Source organism: Cavia porcellus, unplaced genomic scaffold (genome assembly GCF_034190915.1).
Source record: "Cavia porcellus strain 051 isolate PalLab524CR breed Dunkin Hartley unplaced genomic scaffold, mCavPor4.1 scaffold_8, whole genome shotgun sequence".
In the NCBI taxonomy this organism is placed as follows: domain Eukaryota; kingdom Metazoa; phylum Chordata; class Mammalia; order Rodentia; family Caviidae; genus Cavia; species Cavia porcellus.
In genome coordinates this window covers 76,802,091-76,818,741 of record NW_026947491.1, presented here as the reverse complement: position 1 = coordinate 76,818,741, position 16,651 = coordinate 76,802,091, and the positions used below count along the sequence as shown (strand labels likewise).

Genomic DNA, 16,651 nt, shown 5'->3' with positions numbered 1-16,651 from the left:
GGGTTATTTAAGTATAGCTTCGCTTCAAATATACCCTCCCAATCAGGAAAAGAATCAATCGCACAGATACTTCAGTGATTCTAAAAATAAATCTATTATATCCAGGATCAAAATTTCTTGCGACTTATAACAACTGTTCACTTTGGTTTTTTAGAAGTATTATATATAAACTAATGCTTCTAATGGAAATAAAGATGCAGAGAAGCATATGGTTCTGATGGCTGATTGCTTTTTTATTAGCTATGAAATTCATTTAACAGACAAAACATTCACTTGAAGCTCATTTGCTAAAATAACATAATTAACAATAGCTCATTAATCACTTCTTCAAGTGGTTCTACTATATGGCAGTAACTTTCCTTACATCTAAGATATCCAAGTGTTGGAAAGGAGTACATATTTCTTTCAATATGGTAAGACTATAAAATAGTAAGACTTGTCATTATCTTTGTTTTGCTAATGATATGTAGGTTAAACTTTGTTGCCATATGTTGTTATAACCTCTTACAATTTCATATAAAAGATCATATATTTTGAAAGTTTAAATAACTCATAATTTGTTTTGTAAAATCGCAAAATAGTTTATGTGTAGCATGGTTAATATCTATTCCAATTATATACAACCAATCATGCTCAAGATGTAGATTTATTTGAAAACATTTAGACCACTGTATAATAATGCAGAATAAATCCAGTAAACTACAGTTGGAGAAGGAGTAAAATAAACATATTGTCACATTTTCACACAAATATAATTAGATATTTAAAAATGATAAATCACAGCTACATGTAAATAAAATATTTATCTTCTTAGTAATAGTAAGAACTTCTCTTGAGTATATAAGGTCTTCTGGATTTATTTTCATACAGCTGCCTTTTCAAAATGTAGGGGATTTTTCTCTTTATGACTTCTTCCTTCTCATTTTTGTCATTTCCATTCTCAAGAATATTTTCCTGAATTATCTGTAAGATAGATTGAACACGAGTGAAGATTCCATATATAAGATTTAGCATGTTAGATATTTGTATACTTTATTTGTTAGAGAGAAAAGCACATTAAAAGGAAAGGAATTGTATGTGAAAAGACAGATAGGTATCAAATGACTGAGATAGAATCAAACATGATCCTCCTGCCTCAGTGCCCTTCCTAGATCAACAGGGTTGGACTTTTAAAAAATTTTAGAAAATTTTGAAACCTAATACTAATCTCTTCAATTGAAGGAATACATCAAAAAATATCTGTAAGGATGGAATATGTAAAAAAAAGAGGAATCAAGATATATCACATACAGCTACAAATTCCGTACAATGAATATGATTATTATGTATATCCAAACTGTACCAATAAACTTAAAAAAAGAACTCTGAGTATATTTATGCTTGATTTGTAATAGAAAGCCCAAAATGAAATGAAATATATCACAACAAATATAATTTGTATCTGACAAACAAAATTTGACTGAACAGTTAACAAGATTTTATATTCAATTAAGTCAATTACAAATTGGACTTGAAAGCCCCAAACACCCATTTCTTAACCATGGAGAGGAAGGCCTGACTTTACCTAGTTTAGCTGTGGATATCCACATATGTGAATGCTCTGTTTAAGTGGATAAGAGCTCTTTAAGTTATGATTATCTTCTAAACTTTGAGGTCACTATAACTAATACTGACACTTAAATTATAATGCTGATGTACAACATCTGTCACCAAGTATTTCATTTCAACCCACAGCTATTCAGTTTCAGAGAAGGCAAACCAGCTACTGTCAGACAACCTAGGTTCTTAATCTTTAACTTTCCTTGTGCATAGTCTGTAATTACTTGTACTATGCTTAGAGTGATATTATCATTTTATTTTTAAACCACTCAATATCATTTAAAATAGCAAAAATCCAGTCCTGTGTGCACTTGATGTATGCGCATAATAGCTATTGGGAGGGTTTTTTTTCTGGATAAATAGCATATAATTGACATTTTCCTAAATTAAGATTTGTATTTTCAAATTTTATTGACCTAAACAATATTTTAAAGAGTAAACCATTTAGCTGGAATTAAAATTAAAGGCTGAACAGTACAACATGTAAAATTAAAACTAGTATATTTGATTTTTCATCTGGAAAGCATCTTTTCATTTACCCCTTAGAATAAACACTAAACATTCTGTGTGCATTTCCTCCATTCCACAGGACATCCCTGGTGCAGTCACAATTTTGTTAGATTAGCAGCAAGGAGCCCCCAGGTCTTCAAGACATGGTCAAACTCAGCAAATTTCCCTTGGAAGTTAATCTGCACTTGATCTTTGACAAAAGGCCGAGAGGCAATTGGAAGTTAATCTAAAACAAAGTTGTCCCCAATGGGAAAATTTTCATATTTTTTGTTTTCCTTTTTCAAGTTTTTTTTTCTCATCCTTTACTCATTCGGAGAATCCTACCATGCCTTTTCAAAGTTTTAAGGCATCTGTTAGAGCAAAAATATCACTAAAGGAAATATTGTATTTATAAGATATTTTTCAATACATTATTTCTAATAATTGCCAAATTACTAAACTTTGGAAAATTTTATTTTAAAGGTAGGTCTACATCAAATATATTCCTTTATATAGGTTGTGCTTTCCTATTTCTTCAGTAGGAGAAAAGACAATCAATTTAGAGATGGTATTTGGGGAACTGAAAAAAGCTTTGCATATACTTAAGAGATAATGTTTTAGACATAAGAATTTCAGTTGTGTATCCTGAATGGAAAACCACAGAAAGCATCTGTTGCAGAACAACTGACTGGAAGCCACATAGGATTATAGATAAATATAATTTTGATAGCTACATATAACCAGCATGCTAAGGTTAGAATGTTTTGATCCCAAACTATTATGTTTGTTGATAAATGTGCTGCTACATGTTTACATTATATGACCTCATGGAAGACTCATTAGTTGTTTTAAGGTAATTTTCTGATTCAAAAAAAAACAATCTCTAGATATTAACTGGTACAAATCAAATTTCATTCTTCAATTATTTTAAAAATTAGAAAGGAAAAGAGGGAAAAGGGAAAAAACCAAAATAGAAAAATGGAAACAAAGCTTTTGTAAATAAGAAGGGAAAGGAGTTGAAAAGAGAGGGAAAAAAAAAGGGGGAAAAGAATCAAAATATTTCATGTATGAATTTCATAAGCTAAATGTTCTTTATATATATATATATATATATATATATAATGACCAATGACCAATAAATTTAATTTTTAAAAATCCAAAAACATTTTCAAGCCAAAGCCAGAAAGCCATCCATCAATGCACTATTTCATATAAGCAAGTCGCCCAGTGCATTGTACTCTGTATTGTAGAATTAGACTATCTTATTGTTATGGCCCTACTTTAGCTAATGTATTAAAAATCTCCATATACTTGCAAACCTGTAAATTATAAATAAAGTTGGAATGATATATATTCATATTTTATATTTTTATAGAAATAAATATATGCACCTGTGTTTGCCTAAAAAATTCAAACACAAATCGAAACGTATTTTGTTGCTGTTCTGTTTGGAAAACTTTGTGCTATGAGTTTGCTTACAGATAAGTACACATGACTCTACTTTTAGGAAAACATTTCGAGTTCCTTAACTTTCTTAGACATGCCTACAGTACCACCAGCAAGAATGAAATTTACCTAAGTATGCCATCCATTTGGTACAAAAAACATAAGGGTCAAATCTGCCTCATGATACACTTCATTTCTAAAACTGAAGGAAAACTATTTTACTAACTTGCAAATATTTGAAAAGGATACTCTGAAGATTTTAAGGAAGGTTGAACCCCAACATGTTTTTTTTAATGTTTGTGAGTCTTTCAATTATCATTTAATCATGATGCAAAAATCACTACAAATGAGAATTGATCAGAGTAACTACAATATAACTACAATAATAATCATGTTTTGTTTTTGCTTTACCTCCCAGTGTTGAAAGGCCCTGCTGTGACAGATTTTTTGAAGCTGGAGTATTGTCAGCATTGCTTCCAAACTAAAGCCATCTAAAACAACTGGGAGCTTCCTTCCAGTAACAAGCTCTTCTTCATGAATCTCTCCCACTTCCTCAGTTTGGCTGTTCATGTTATTTATAAGACTGCAAACATTCAGCAGGGTCATTTTCCAAGAGGGAACACTTGCTTTGCTGATCTGAAATACAGAAAAATTATAATGCAATTTAAATTTGTATTATAGAAATAAAATATATTTCAGTTGTGTTAAACCATTATACTTTAGGGCCTAATTATTACTCTTGCCTAATAAGTGCAGTATTAATAATTTAGTAGCTACCCACAGATCCTCTTTTTACCAGAATGCAATAAAGCTATTCATACACTTACATACACATAAACACACACACACACACACACACACACACACACACACACACACTGACCAAAAAAGGACAAAAATTACAATTGGTTTAGGTATGTGGAACACTAAAATTCAACACTAAAAATATGAACACTAAAAATTCAAAAGTCATTGTTTTCTACCATTTTTAGTTTAGTTCTAAGGAGGCAGTTATTAAAATAATACTAATGAAATTGGCCAGTTACAATATGGTGAGACCACTTAATATTTAACACATTAATAGTGGTCATAAGTTGTATCACAACTGACCAGTTCATTTATTTGCAAGTTAAAATGTTTTGTGTAACCATCTTTCTTTTCTAATAAGAATTGCCTGAATCATAATTAACAGAGTCAACAACTTTTCTACATGTCAACAATTAATAATAAGAAACAGTGGTAGAAAAGCTAATTTCAAAGTAATTAATGAAATTTAACAAAAGTCATAGAAGATTTACATGAATCTTTTTCCTCAAAGACATTCAGAAAAGGGTATAAATGGCCACAAAAACTTCATGGGTAGCCTCAATAAAAATAATATCAAGTGACAATTATCCTCTAATTAATGTGAAACTATGATGAAATTGCCAATTAATAGCAGTTTTAAAAATACAATCCATTTTCGTGGACCTGAGCAACCTTGAAATACAGATGCTCTTAAATTTTCTCAAGATGTTTTTGAGAAACAGTACAAAGTGTATCTGTTAATATAAGGCATTATTATGGCTTATACTCTCAAGCACACATAAAAATAGATACTTTTTACATCCACCACCAAACATAACATAGTTGTACTTGTATACTTGTTCCTAAAATGTACCTCCAATTAGGAAAGATAACTATGAGAAGGCAGAACTAGATTCAGAATACATATTGCTCCTAAGTTTAGAAAGGAATCAGCACTTAATTCCCTATCATAACATCCACTGAGTACTATCTTTGGTACAATAGTGCTATACCTATGATTTTGTCAAGTGATTGTCACACTTAAATATTTTTTTCCTTGCGAGATATCGTTTGATTATAAACTTGTGTTCTGACTACACACTTATATACACATTGATAGAATAATTGTGAGTCACTCAACATTGTATGGTAGCAAGGTATTCAGACATATTCTAACGATATTTATTGTAAGTAAAGGTTGGAAACTAGAAAACTTGCTCTCTCAATCCCAAAAAGGATGAATAGGGCTCAGGGTATAAAGATTACAAGGTTCAATGAAACAATCAGCAGGTATGAATGATACTTCTTTTAAAAAATACTGTTTGTAAAGTTTAAGTACATTATAAAACTATAAATTTCTTGGACATCATAATCCCTGTTCACTATGTTTAAATCTAAAGGAGCAAAATTAAGTCATGTTAACTAACTCAATTGCTTAAGATCAAATAGTTCATAAATAACAACTTCAGGATCTGATGTCAGCACTACTGTTTGCCGTTTATTGCTCTTTCCACTCTAGCATGTTTCCTTCACAGGTTGTCAAGAACAGTCATTTTTAATTGAGAAAGCCTACTTTATTTTCCCAAATATAATAAAAAGAAGCAAAGTTCACTTAAATTTCATTCAGGTATTTAACTTGAAGCCAATATACATTTCATCACACACAATTTAATAAAGATGGGGACAGTCCCTTTAAATATATTTTAAAGTCCACATAAGTTATATGTGACATCTTAATTGAAATTAAATATACTGATTTATATTCACCATAGTTTCTTTTCCTGCCATGTCAACAGTCTTAGCTTCTTAAAACTTAAGTAAGTTTCTCAAAAAAAAAAAAACAAGAAGAAGTGTCTCTCAAGGGAGTTTTCTGTCTTTATAAGTTATTACAATAAGAAAGCAATGCCATATAATAAAACTTATATATTCTTCAACCCTGAGTTAAAGAAAAGAAAAAAAATTACCTTTGCTGCTTGCATATTTGTCAATAAATCTGCCTCTAATGCCTTCATTTCCTCTTCAGAATCTGAATAAAATCAAAGCCACATGTTTACTCTACAATCACACATCATATATTTATATTGTAACCTTTGGCTTTAAATTCATCTAAAAATTAGTCATGCAGGTTTAGTGTCTTTCTTGTATATTTATGTTCTTTAAAACAGTACTCAAAAAAGAAAATTGTAATTTAATTTTATGCTGACAGGCAGGTAGGATGGAAGAATTTCTCAACATTAGGAATAACTAGTCACTAAGAGGAATACTTATGATATGGAATGGTTTAGTGTCTGAATTTCAGTGAAAATATTTGAATTTATTTTGCAATGCTGCAGTTGCTTCTTTACCAGCAATAGTTTATGCCATTTCCTTACTGATACTTAATAAACATAATGAAGATATGAATACAAGAGATTTTTTAAGACAAAATAAAAGGGAATTTCACATTGATAATTTTAAAATAAAGACTCTGAAATTTATTTTACTAGAGATGCTATTTCACAAAACACTTTTGAAAATAATTATTTTCTACTTTAAAGAAGAATTTTGAATTATGTATATACTGAAAATTTACCATAGGGAAATAATGAAATTGCTTAGGTATAGTGAACCTCTCTGCCCATCAATACATGTAAGGTTGTATTCAAATGGATCTCTGAGTTTTTTAGAATAATGTTTCCCAATTTCCAATAGTGAAAACTTAATACAGACAAAAATTTAGGAAACACTACAAAAGTAATAGAGAAAAGCTGTAAAACACTGTAATAAGGTGACTTAGTTAATATTCAATAACCAACTTGTTACAAAAGAAGGCAAAGGTTAAAAGGTTTCTCCTTTTATTTGAATTCTTATTAAAGAGAAATATACATGGAGACATCATGTATGAATTGCATCTGGGAAATATATATTAATTTCTCTCTATTTTTAATGATATATTTTTTCAAAAGAAATAAATTCCATTGGTCATTTTTGAACAAAGTACACCAAATTCTCCATAAATTGTGGGCTTATCATGGCAGGAACTAATGTACAGTGTTTCAGTACAACCTACTATCACATACTTCCAAGTAAAACTTTAATCTTCTCTGTTTGACCAATTCATAACTGTGGAGAAGTTGGTAATCTTTTTGCTGCAGATTTGCAAAATTAGAAATTCAAGTCCATTTCCAATAAAAACATAAATTTTTGTATAAACCACATGTGTATGCTCTGCTGATTTTAATTTAACACCTAAAATATATATCATAAGTATGAATTAAACAATTCAGTGCCATATTTATGAGATAGGAAAGCATAACACAGGGTTAAATGCTTTTTTCTGCATAAATCCTATTTTCCATTTTATCTAATTATTTTTCAAATATTAACTGAGCACATTGCAGTCGTTTTGAAGTTTCATGTTCCTTCTTTAAATTTCAGTTTTATTTTCTGGGTAGATTATTGACAGATGTTAATGTCTGGCTTCTCTTTTAACTATCATAAGCAAAACACTCTAAAGTTAAATATTTCCAACATATAAAAATATCAGTTTTCCAATTACATTCTAAATCAATTTATGTAACATGAAAAAGACCCAAACAATATTAATAGCATGCCAGTTTAACATATAGACTACAACCTGGATTTTTTGAAAAGGACTAGAAACATTTTGTTTGTAGAAATAATTTTATAAATATTTCATTCATTTATTCACCAATTTTTATTGTACACATTCTAACTTATGCAGTTAAAAAATAACTTGAGGACAATTACAATTGTGGAAAAGGGATAAGCCACAACTTCCTAAGCAAATGAGAAGAGGAAAGCATTTTAAATACAATGAATGAATTTTAGCAATGAATTTCCATTTTGATAGGCACTGCCTCTGTCCTTACTACACAATGACCAACCTAGTTTAAAGTTTTATATTTGTTCCCTTTCTCTACCTTCTCTGTTGCAGAGGACATGCAGTGTTTCACTGAAATCCTTTTCATTATTTTGCAGATTTAAAAAAGGAAAATAAACCTTCCAGTTTTTCTAAACACAGAGAATGATGAATTCACAGTTTCTATTTCTATAAATAAGGCAAATTCTGAGTAAGTGGGAGAAACACTTCTCTTGGATTCATTAACTTAAGCAGCAACACACTGCAAAAAAATCACTCCAGGGAGTTGTAAAATGTAGCTGAGCTTACCTGAGCACAGACCCCAGGAGCTGAATGCCATAAGTATCATGCAGAACAGCTGGATTTTCATTCCTGCCATCATATTCTTCAGCCTTCTACCAAGCCAAGTCCACAAAAGCCAGAAGGGGGCTCTCCTTAGAGCTCTGAATGTGAGGGAACTATGAGAGAGGCTGTGGCCATTCCCTATATATGTATGTTAGAGGGGATGATGTCATGAGTGTATAGGGATTATCTTCTCAGGATGTGCCCTGCATAACCCTCCCTTTCCTCTCACCTTCCTCCACCCCATTTCCTTTGTCCCTTAGCCCCCACCTCCCCCCCACACACTCCTGAACCTTCAGTGAATGTGACGATTTTCCCTAATTGCTGCTGTTGTTCCAGATTTCTGACGCACAGAAGGAGTCATTCAAAAGCACTGCCATATACTGGAAAAGAACACTCAAAACCATCCTTTCCTCACTTTCTGTAATGTCCCCACTCTAAGAATTAGTCATCCTCACTTTATGAAAAAATATGTGTCCTAGTATTTAGGAAAATCTGCAGAAAAATGCATTAAATCAGTGACTCCTTAATCTTGAGAGGTTTTAGACTTAGATTATATTTCTGGTAACTTAAACTTCTGAATAAATGCTGTGTGATCTCAGAACTAAGATATGTTTGAAATAATATAAGATAAAATAAAGAACATAGAAAGCAGCATAGAATGTGTTATAAGGTAAGGATTGAGCACAATAATTTCAGAAAATAAAATCAAAGAAGATTGACTAGTAGCTCCAAAAATAGAGAATTACTTCCTGATACATTTAAAAGTTTTATTATATGTATCTCACAAAATGACTGCAATATACATGGTAGCTATTTGAATCTTTTAAAAATCCTGTTTGTAAAATGCTGCTATAAAGTATGTACTAGCAGTTGAAATTGTGTACATTTGTAGTATTGATGGCTTTTTCCTCTGATTTTTTTCCTCTTTCTGTTCTGCTTGATTCATTTTGAATTCATTCCTGATGCTGCAACCTATTCTCCTCATAATTCCCTGTTTTTCATTATTGCATCAAATTTTTCCCCGAGATATTCCTTTTATGCAATAAAGGTTGAGAATATACATTTTGAGAGAAGGAAATCTTATATAGCTGCTATTCACCGAAGTTATATATCTAAGACACAGTCCTCATGATTTTCATGAGTTACAGTGATGTTGATTTTGGGATTCTCAGAAGAAAATTACTCAAAATACTTTTTAGAGCAAAGCTATTTTCTTCTGTTAGCTATTTCAGGATACATGGAATGATCTGAATAGATACTACTGTTAGGATTATGAGTATTTAAAGTTAAATGTATCTGAGAATTGTTTAGTTATTAAATAAATTGATTACTTGTTAATAATCACAAGAAAAATCTTCACGGAGTTTTAAAGAGTCTAATTATATTATACAGTATATATTATATTAACTTCTTCATTTATAGCTTATGCATAAGGAAGGAGATTAATTTCAAACATTGAAAAATTATTTCAAATGGCAAGAAAAAGGTCTTATAAATTAATGTTCAGGGATTTAGTAATACCTGATATTTTTATTACATTGAATTCATTTAGCAACTTATATAAAACATAATGAATGCTACTCAACTGGACAAAGTTTTCTGTGAAGGATGTTTAATTGATACAGAAATATGAGATGTCTAGATTTTTTTCTTTTGTTCTCCTACCATTAGGGGGCACAATGGATGTATAAAAGGCTTTTGATCTTCACTGCTGAGAACTCTGCTAATTTTCTTCTATCAGAGCATCTTTATAACAGAATCCTTTAAATCCATTTTGCTGAAAAAAATCATGAAATTATGCTCCTTGCATGATATTTAAATGAGCTGTTTGTTTGCTTTTGAATTGCGAACACAAAAAATGTTTTAAAATGTGCAGTAATGGTTTAAAAGTAAAAAGGAAGTATAACTCTTATATTTCTCAAGTGATTTCTTCAATAAGTGAACCCATGGGAAATGCTGACAAAATGTTTGTTGAAGATGAAGGAATAATCAAAATTCATATAAGTATACAACAAGAATATATTTTGCTAGTGTGAAAATTATAGTAGATATGTGATATAACCAGCAGAATTGAGGAACATGTGTTCTAATGTCAAATCATGATTAAAAACCAAATAAATGTGCTGCATTCTTTTTCTTTTGGAAATTAAAAAAAAAAGATGTGAAATCTCTCTGCTAAGATTACAAAATGATAAACTTTGTCCGAATTCTAACAGGTAACTTTTAAATGTGCTATCTTTTTTTTCTTTTTAGCCTAACTGCCATTTAAGCTACAGAAAAGCCAATAAAACAATTCACTTTAGGACAAGATCTAAGTGTGCATATTTACATTTAAAAACATTCTAGAAAATACTCAGAGGATGCCTTAGTGAAAGATTTTGGGTACCCTTCATGGAAATGAGAACCATTTTTATTTCACAAACATTTTACTGAAAATCTCTTTTACTAAATTTTCAAAAAGTAGAAAAGTATTTGAAGATTGTCTTTGGATAGTCTTCATATGATCGCCTTTCAGTTTGTGGTCATTAACTTTATGAGAACGTCACTTACCTAGGTATCTGTTGTTTGCAAGGTCTCACAGTATTTAAAATTCCAAATTTCATCTATACTTTTTAAGGTATGTAATAGATAATTTCTCAAAATAATCAACAAAGATGCCTGAAAAATGAACAGTTAGAAAAATTGATGTATGGATGTATTCAGTTTGGAGCGGGAAAGTTCTGGAACACCAGATGAACAGTGGTTCTCCAGTTTTGTGTGATTTTTTTCCTGTACATTTGCAAATTCCTGCATGTTACCTGCAGCTTTTTGGGTCATCCAATAGTTTTAGAACTAAATAGCTTCAATGTGGTGATTTTCTTACCATCTGAAATCGGTCATCTCTTTTCCTTTGAACATCCTATCTCTTTCTTTGTGATACTCTCATTTAAAAAAAAAAAAACTATTTTCATGATCCAGTAAAAACAAAGATTTCCAAGTTTGAACCCTGAAAGTATTCTCATTCACTTCAACTCTACCTAGTTTCTGCTAAATGTGTACCAAAAGTTTATCTGTATTTTGTTCTAAACCCTAAAGTTCAATGAGATAAAATTACTTGTTTATTCTTCCAACACTTGTAATACATGACTTCACAAAGAATACCTAATAAACTAAATTTAAATATTAATTATTTAGATATCCAACATGTTATTTCAGTGTTTCCACTTTATCATTTCTAGTCACAATTAGCAAAACTGCTTTATTATCATTTATCTTTACATTTTATATGAGTCTTTAGGGTCTCATCCTTTTTTCAATGACATGTTTCCTCCCTGACTGGGAAAACCAGCTTTTTAAAGTCATTTCACATAATCACCCTGGGATTACATGCATTTATCAGCTGGGTGTCTAGGATAAAGTGTGAGCTTGCTTTATTTTCCTAAATGAATTCCTGGTCTGGAGTTATAACTCTGATTCATCTGAACAAACAATGACTGCAGACTCTATAAACCCAATTGATTTTCTTGTTCAGTTAAACATCATTTCTAAATGTACAAATAGCTAGTGAATCTACACACCCACATCCAGACCTATTATCTTATATGCTAAGTGCATGTACTTCAGACCTTGAAGATTTAGGTAAATGGAATCCAAATGCTTAATTGGCCAATCTAAAGGTGACCACAATTTCCATAATCTCTATAAATTCCCAGCTCATTTCCTTTCTGGTCTTCCTGGGTCTACTCTTGCATCCTTATATATAATTAACTTGGAAAAATTGATAGATGAGTTTTAGCTAAAGCATATTTTTCAGCTTAAATTATAGCACATGTCTTGCTTGAGATTTACCTGTTAATGATTTCCCATATTTAACTAAGGATTCTCCATATCTGGTTTCTCCTATCTAAGAAAATAGAGACAGCTATAAAATTTCTACTTGTATGTAGTGTTCAAGTCATTCGCCGTCTAGGCCTCTTTTCTGAGTAAGGGCAAAATTACAGGGAAAAGAAGATTCTTGATAATCAGTTTCTCCTTTTTTTTCCTCGTTTTACAACTTAGTATAAATTATCTAAAGTAAGAAATGAGTTGAGCCTTTATGGAAAGAAAACTTTCTCCATTTTATCTGTTATAAAACCTAAGATTTCTGTAGAACCTTCAGTATGCAAAATTAAACAGATATAATTAAGATACCATTTACCAATATTGGCTTTGGTAAAGCACATTTTTGCTTTTTATATTTATTTATTTATTTATTTATTTATTTATTGTCTTTTTCATTTTTATCAGTACAGGGATCGAACTCAGGACTGCCTGCTTGCAAGGCAGGCGCTTATGCCGCTGAGCTAAATCCCCAGCTCCAGTAAAGCACATTTTTAAAAACTCATTTCTTTTTTCTTTTTATTTTTTAGTCCAAATTAGGGAAAAACTCTACAAGTGAGTCCTCAGTGAAACATCTTCACTTTTTTTTTTTTTTTTTTTTTTTTTTTTTAACCAGGATATCAGGTGTTGAATTTGGGACACAATGATTCTGTATTAGTCATGATTTTTGATCCTGTTTCTTTATACACTTCCATAGATATGGTCCTTTCCCGGTGATCTAAATGACACCATGGTTTTGTATCTTAACTTTTTTGTAATAAACTCCACATTTGAACCTCTGACTACCCGAATTGTATATTCAAATATATCCTCAGTGGATATATTTAGAATTTCACTGAGTTAATTACTGTCCAAGGAAAATTTATATTTCTCTAAAAAACATTCTAACATCTTTTGAAGTTGAGAAAAGAATCTAGCGATAGAAGAAAAGGTGCAGAAGAGAAGCAAGAGGCAACTAAAAAGAATTAGGATGCGATACAGACACAGATCAGCTCCTCATCATGAGTATATTCATTCTGTACCAGAAACATGCACTGATAAAAGCAAATCCAATAGAAAAAATCCTCTAATATTTCACGTTTCAATTATTAGAATCATGACTTGCTGAGTTGCATATATGAAAACACTGGAATCCATTTACATTACTTTCATTTCCACAAACCATTGAATTTATCGTCAAAATATAATACAGACTCAAATACTTTTTCTTCATTGTTATTACCTGCGTTCAAGATATCATCACCACAATGAGCTGCACAGATGACCACTAGAATCCTCTCCCTAAAAACAACCTTAAAACCCTTCAATATAGTCACCGCATAATAGACAATATCTTTATTAAACTATAAATCTATTCTTGCCATTCATTACTTAAAACGTGCTCAAGGTTTGAGTTTATACTTAAAACAAATCCCTGCCCAAAGCCTATATTTCTAGAGTGAGTCTCTCTTCTTTGCCATCATACCCTACAAAGCTCAACTTGTGTCCATATTTTAATCACAGTGGCTTTGTGACTTTCCCTCAAACAGCACATCTTTCCTTACAGACCGTTAGTGAACACTGATTAGCTTAGTGTTCCACCTTCCCTGCCTCCTCCCAGAGTAAATGCAATGTAGTTTCTTGCTCTTTGACCTTCACTTTGTTTATGGGACTTGTCCTACCCAAATTTCGTAAATACTAGGAAAACAAAGACTTAACATGTGCAGAAAGCTTAAGAGTTGCCTTTTTGCTCTCCTTCCATTGCCTCAAAAAGGAATTTTCCCAAGATAATCCCAATATGAGAAGAAACACACAAAGCATAGAAATCCCACCTGGCTTGCAGATTTGTAGTTTAAAGCAAAGATTCTTGAATTTCAAACAGGCTTTTCTGAGCTAACTCATGAACATTCAAACAGGCCTCAGTAATTAGTTTCAATTAATTAAATTGTGGGGCAATTCACTATGCAGTATTTTTGTGACAATAGCTGACTGATAAAAACCACTACCTATTTAAAAACTCGTCCCACAGCTACCCCATTCAATTTTTTAAACTTGTAAATCATCCATGTAGTCTTTGTCTTTTATAAGTAAAAGTGGGATACACTTTTTACTTGTTTGCTTCAGTTTCAGAACAAAAATATGTCTGTGTACTGCAATAAGCATTCAGTAAATACTGAAAATTTGGTAAATCAGTGAAATTGCAAACTATTCTCCTTAGTGCTTTTAGGATACCTATCTCCCTCTCTGCTCACAAAAATTTCCATTCCCCAAGGTGTGAACAATAAAATTTGGGAGGCAGATGTTTTTGAAGAAATTCCTAGTGAAATGAAGTAGTATGAAAAAATGCCTCCCTACAAAGAGTCTTGGATAGTGTTTTAAATTGCAATTTACATTTCCTAAGTTGCCACTGAGAACAACACAGCCTAGCACCTCCATTTTTATGACTTGCTTGGTACAGAGAGAATAGGAACCAGCAAGTTGTGAGCAGTAGAAGACCACAGCTAACAGTTCAGCAGTGTAAGCCAGGAAACAGCCCGTGTAAACTATCTCACTAGCCTGAAAGTAATTTAGAGAACCAGCCTGAAATTCATTTATTGAAATTCTACTTTGCAATGTGCCCTACACTAGCTTAATTTAATTTCATATAAAATACCATACTGTGACGCTGCCTTCACTGGATATCATTCCCACTGTATAGGCTTTAAGAACTAAGTACCGAATCTTAGAAAGGGTAAGAAAATTTGTTACAGTGGATAGGATTCTAAATTCAGTGGACAGGACCAAAATCCTTTCATTTATAAAACAAAAGCTAAACATTGTGATGTTAATATCAAATTCAATTAATTGTTCAAAAACATACTAATATGCTGTAAAAAACTTTTTGACAAAAATAGGCTAAATTTTAATTTAAAAACACATTTATTAAAAAGTATGATTTGGATTCTAATTCATCAATTTTATGATTTTTCTTTTTTTTCAAGCTAACATTCATTGTACATCTTTAACAATTATACAGATCCTCCATCTCAAAAAACATTTTTATTAAATGGACTATGACGAGGCTAAAGGATCTTTTTATGTATTGAACTGTTTCAAACTAGGAGATTAAAATGTATAGAAAGAAGAATCATATTAACTAGTATTAATTTCCTACTTTTTTGAAATTCTGTATCATTTCTATTTTTTATTTTGTTTTGTGTTTTGAAATAAAAAAGAAGAAGAAGAATAAAAGAGTGTAAGATTGCAATTGAACTGTAGAATCTAGTCTACTGGGAAGGAGGACATTTCCTACTTTGTACTCTAGGTGGAGGCATTAGTATGCATGGAATAGAAACACCACACAGAACTCTTGCCATAGTAGATCATATTTTAATGCCACCATAATTCACTGAACCAAAGAATTCTAGAACTGAAAAGAGTTGGACAGAACTAGTTTTATAATTTCACTTTGCAGAAGAAAATAATACAGGTTCAGATACTCTAACTAGGTTGTGAATATCCTGCACCCTTCTCTTTAATCAGATTGACTCTAACTCTACAGATTTGATCTCATATCTTCTCCCAAGGAGAAGCTTTTTTCCAACATCAGTCAAGCTATTTTGAGAAATTGGTTTATTCTCTGTGAGTTTCACTTTTATGCCCAGTATTCCCCCAAGTTGAAACACATTCAAAAGGAATTAGTCACTAGAAAATGGGCTTTCCTTTTGGGCAACACTGTTTGGATTTATTTTGAATAATATTTGTCTTTTACCATACTCAGTTATGGTGCTATTATGCATTGAAAATAGAAAATGATTTAGCTTTTTTACTGGATTCTCTACTTGGATGATCTTTTATTAAATTATGCAATATCATCATCCTTTTTTCTTTGTCCTCTCTGGCTCTAAAGTCAGATACATGTGATTGTAATTCAAGAAACCACACTCAAATGCCTATACCGCACAGACAGCTAACATGTCCCATCTAAATCTGATTTAATGGAGCGTACTACTAAGTGTCAGATAAACTTTCCCCGTGTGAAAATATAAATATGGAATAGGAGACATCCCAGTTTTTCAGGAGGATGACTGAAGTGTTTCATTCTTCAACTTCTTATGGTAGATCTACAAGATTTCAACAAATGCCACAATATAAAGAATGAAATAGATGATCAATAGTTTAAATGAATATAAATGTTAAAACTCACGGTTTCTAACAATCATCTTTCAGTGTGATCACTTTAAGAAGCTGTCCACTAATTGTGACAATGTCATCACAATAACAGTTTGAGATGCCCTCTCAGGAAAT

At 31.3% G+C, this 16,651-nt stretch overlaps 1 protein-coding gene across 1 annotated transcript; it reads right to left on the bottom strand.

Moving 5' to 3' along the window:
• Nucleotides 1-212: 212 nt before the first annotated feature.
• Nucleotides 213-8,724, bottom strand: Nts (neurotensin). Its single transcript, XM_003475891.5, has 4 exons — nt 8,492-8,724; nt 6,285-6,346; nt 3,946-4,170; nt 213-963 (listed from the first exon to the last, which is right to left on the bottom strand). The coding sequence occupies exons 1-4, from the start codon at nt 8,562-8,564 to the stop codon at nt 811-813; spliced, it is 513 nt and encodes a 170-aa protein (XP_003475939.1). The 5' UTR covers nt 8,565-8,724; the 3' UTR covers nt 213-810.
• Between the last annotated feature and the right edge of the window lie 7,927 nt (nt 8,725-16,651).

Coding starts and splice junctions, on each gene's coding strand:
- Nts (XM_003475891.5), bottom strand. CDS start 8,564: ATGATGGCAGGAATGAAAATCCAGCTGTTCTGCATGATACTTATGGCA. Junction 6,347..8,491: donor CTCCTGGGGTCTGTGCTCAG/GTAAGCTCAGCT, acceptor GATTTTATTCAG/ATTCTGAAGAGGAAATGAAG. Junction 4,171..6,284: donor CAAATATGCAAGCAGCAAAG/GTAATTTTTTTT, acceptor TCTGTATTTCAG/ATCAGCAAAGCAAGTGTTCC.